General features: G+C 45.7%; 1 protein-coding gene across 1 annotated transcript; it reads left to right on the top strand.

Annotated features, from left to right (window-relative positions):
• Positions 1–271: 271 nt before the first annotated feature.
• Positions 272–1,316, top strand: K441DRAFT_677616 (uncharacterized protein; the record flags this gene model as incomplete). Its single annotated transcript, XM_067651085.1, has 2 exons — positions 272–421; positions 621–1,316. The coding sequence occupies 2 exons, from the start codon at positions 272–274 to the stop codon at positions 1,314–1,316; spliced, it is 846 nt and encodes a 281-aa protein (XP_067503919.1).
• Between the last annotated feature and the right edge of the window lie 225 nt (positions 1,317–1,541).

The following is a 1,541-nucleotide window of genomic DNA, read 5'->3' as shown; positions in this document are numbered from 1 at the left end:
TATACTTGGTTGCAGTTACTTGACCGTTCTTATCCTATTCTCACTGCAGATTAACCGGCACTAATCAAAAAATGTATTGTGACGGTAATCCAGTGGTCTCGCTCAAGCCATGGCACTGACTCAGCGCCAAGGCTCCACGATCTGCTGTTCAAACAAATTCTTCCTTCTGCAGCCTAATACCTAACTTGCTTTTGCACATTTTCCTTGCCTTCAACCCCGTCACGCTCGTCGACTATCTTGGCGGCTTCGATCGCCGTGATACGGCCGAGGCATGGAGCACCAAGATAACTACTCTAGAGCCCAGAGCCCAGCCGTAGGCTCCCAAGATATGATGCATAATCTGCCGTATTATGCAAATCCTCCAGTTACACAATCTGCCTCGTTGGAGTTATCTGATGGAAGGTTCCTTCGGCCAAATCCTGTAAGAGCCCTTAAAATAGGAGCTGGTTGAAGAATTTTAGAGCACTCCTAACCGTTGGTATTACCAATGAAATGCAAGGCAGCTTAACGCTTGGCTGTCATGCTCTAAGGAAAGCTTAAAATTTCTCCCCGCTTATAATCTAATATCTAGAGCCTTATAATAATATCTAGAATGCTTTAAAGACTAACCGTTTAACTAGTATGGGGTCGGCCGCCTAGACGACACTGGGTATAATAGTTTATCTGCGCAGCCGTCAAACAGTCTTAGGACCGAGTCGTTCTGGTCACCTTGGCTTAGAATGCCGTCCGAACCACCAACCTTAGGGAGCCCTTCAGATCAGCACAACCTATACTGTTCTTTCCCTAGTAACGAAATCCCCCAGGATAGCACTCCATCAAGGAAAAGACCGCGTTATTCGGGTACGACGGATTCCGGTGAACAACCTTGGTCAACTAATAAGTTTTCTAAATCTCCCACCAACAACCAGTTTGGGAGGCAGTTAAATATGTCTTCTATAGATCCAGTTTCCATCCATACGGTCCATGGTAATCCCTCGCGTGTCCCGGAATTACAACTAGCTATAGATCTACCTGGAGAATCTAAGAGCTTGGGGTATCAACTCGGCCCAGTTTACGAACGAGTCACGATAAAGCAAAGGAAGTTTTTACGAAGGTGGTATAAAGGCTTCCTTAGGGAGAGAGGGCAGCAAGCCTACATTTCCAATGACCACGTTGAGGCACTAGCTACACTTATCGATCTGCAGCCCCGGACAGTGCATAACTGGATTTGTCAGAATTTAATGGATCCCAATGGTAGTACTCAACCAGGACTGGATCAAGAAGCCTCACTAGAATCTGGTTTCCAGACGCCAATCGGACTGGACACCAAATTCTAACGAAAATAGTTATCTGTCTAAGGAAATTATACAGCTTATTAAGAGCCATGTGGAAACATGCAATAATAAGCGAACTAGAAATGATGGTCGCCGACGGGTATATGTTGGAAGGTACGAATGCACATTTAATTGCGGTTATCGCACAAAGCGTGCCTTCGACTGGAAACGACATGAGGAAAATCATCAGCCACAAAATTTCTGGCTCTGTACCGTCTGCAGCCAAGA

The sequence above is a fragment of the Cenococcum geophilum genome, assembly GCF_001692895.1.
Source record: "Cenococcum geophilum 1.58 unplaced genomic scaffold K441scaffold_22, whole genome shotgun sequence".
NCBI classification, from domain to species: Eukaryota; Fungi; Ascomycota; class Dothideomycetes; order Gloniales; family Gloniaceae; genus Cenococcum; species Cenococcum geophilum.
The sequence above is the reverse complement of the archived record's forward strand: the minus strand, read 5'-3'. Positions and strand labels throughout refer to the sequence as shown.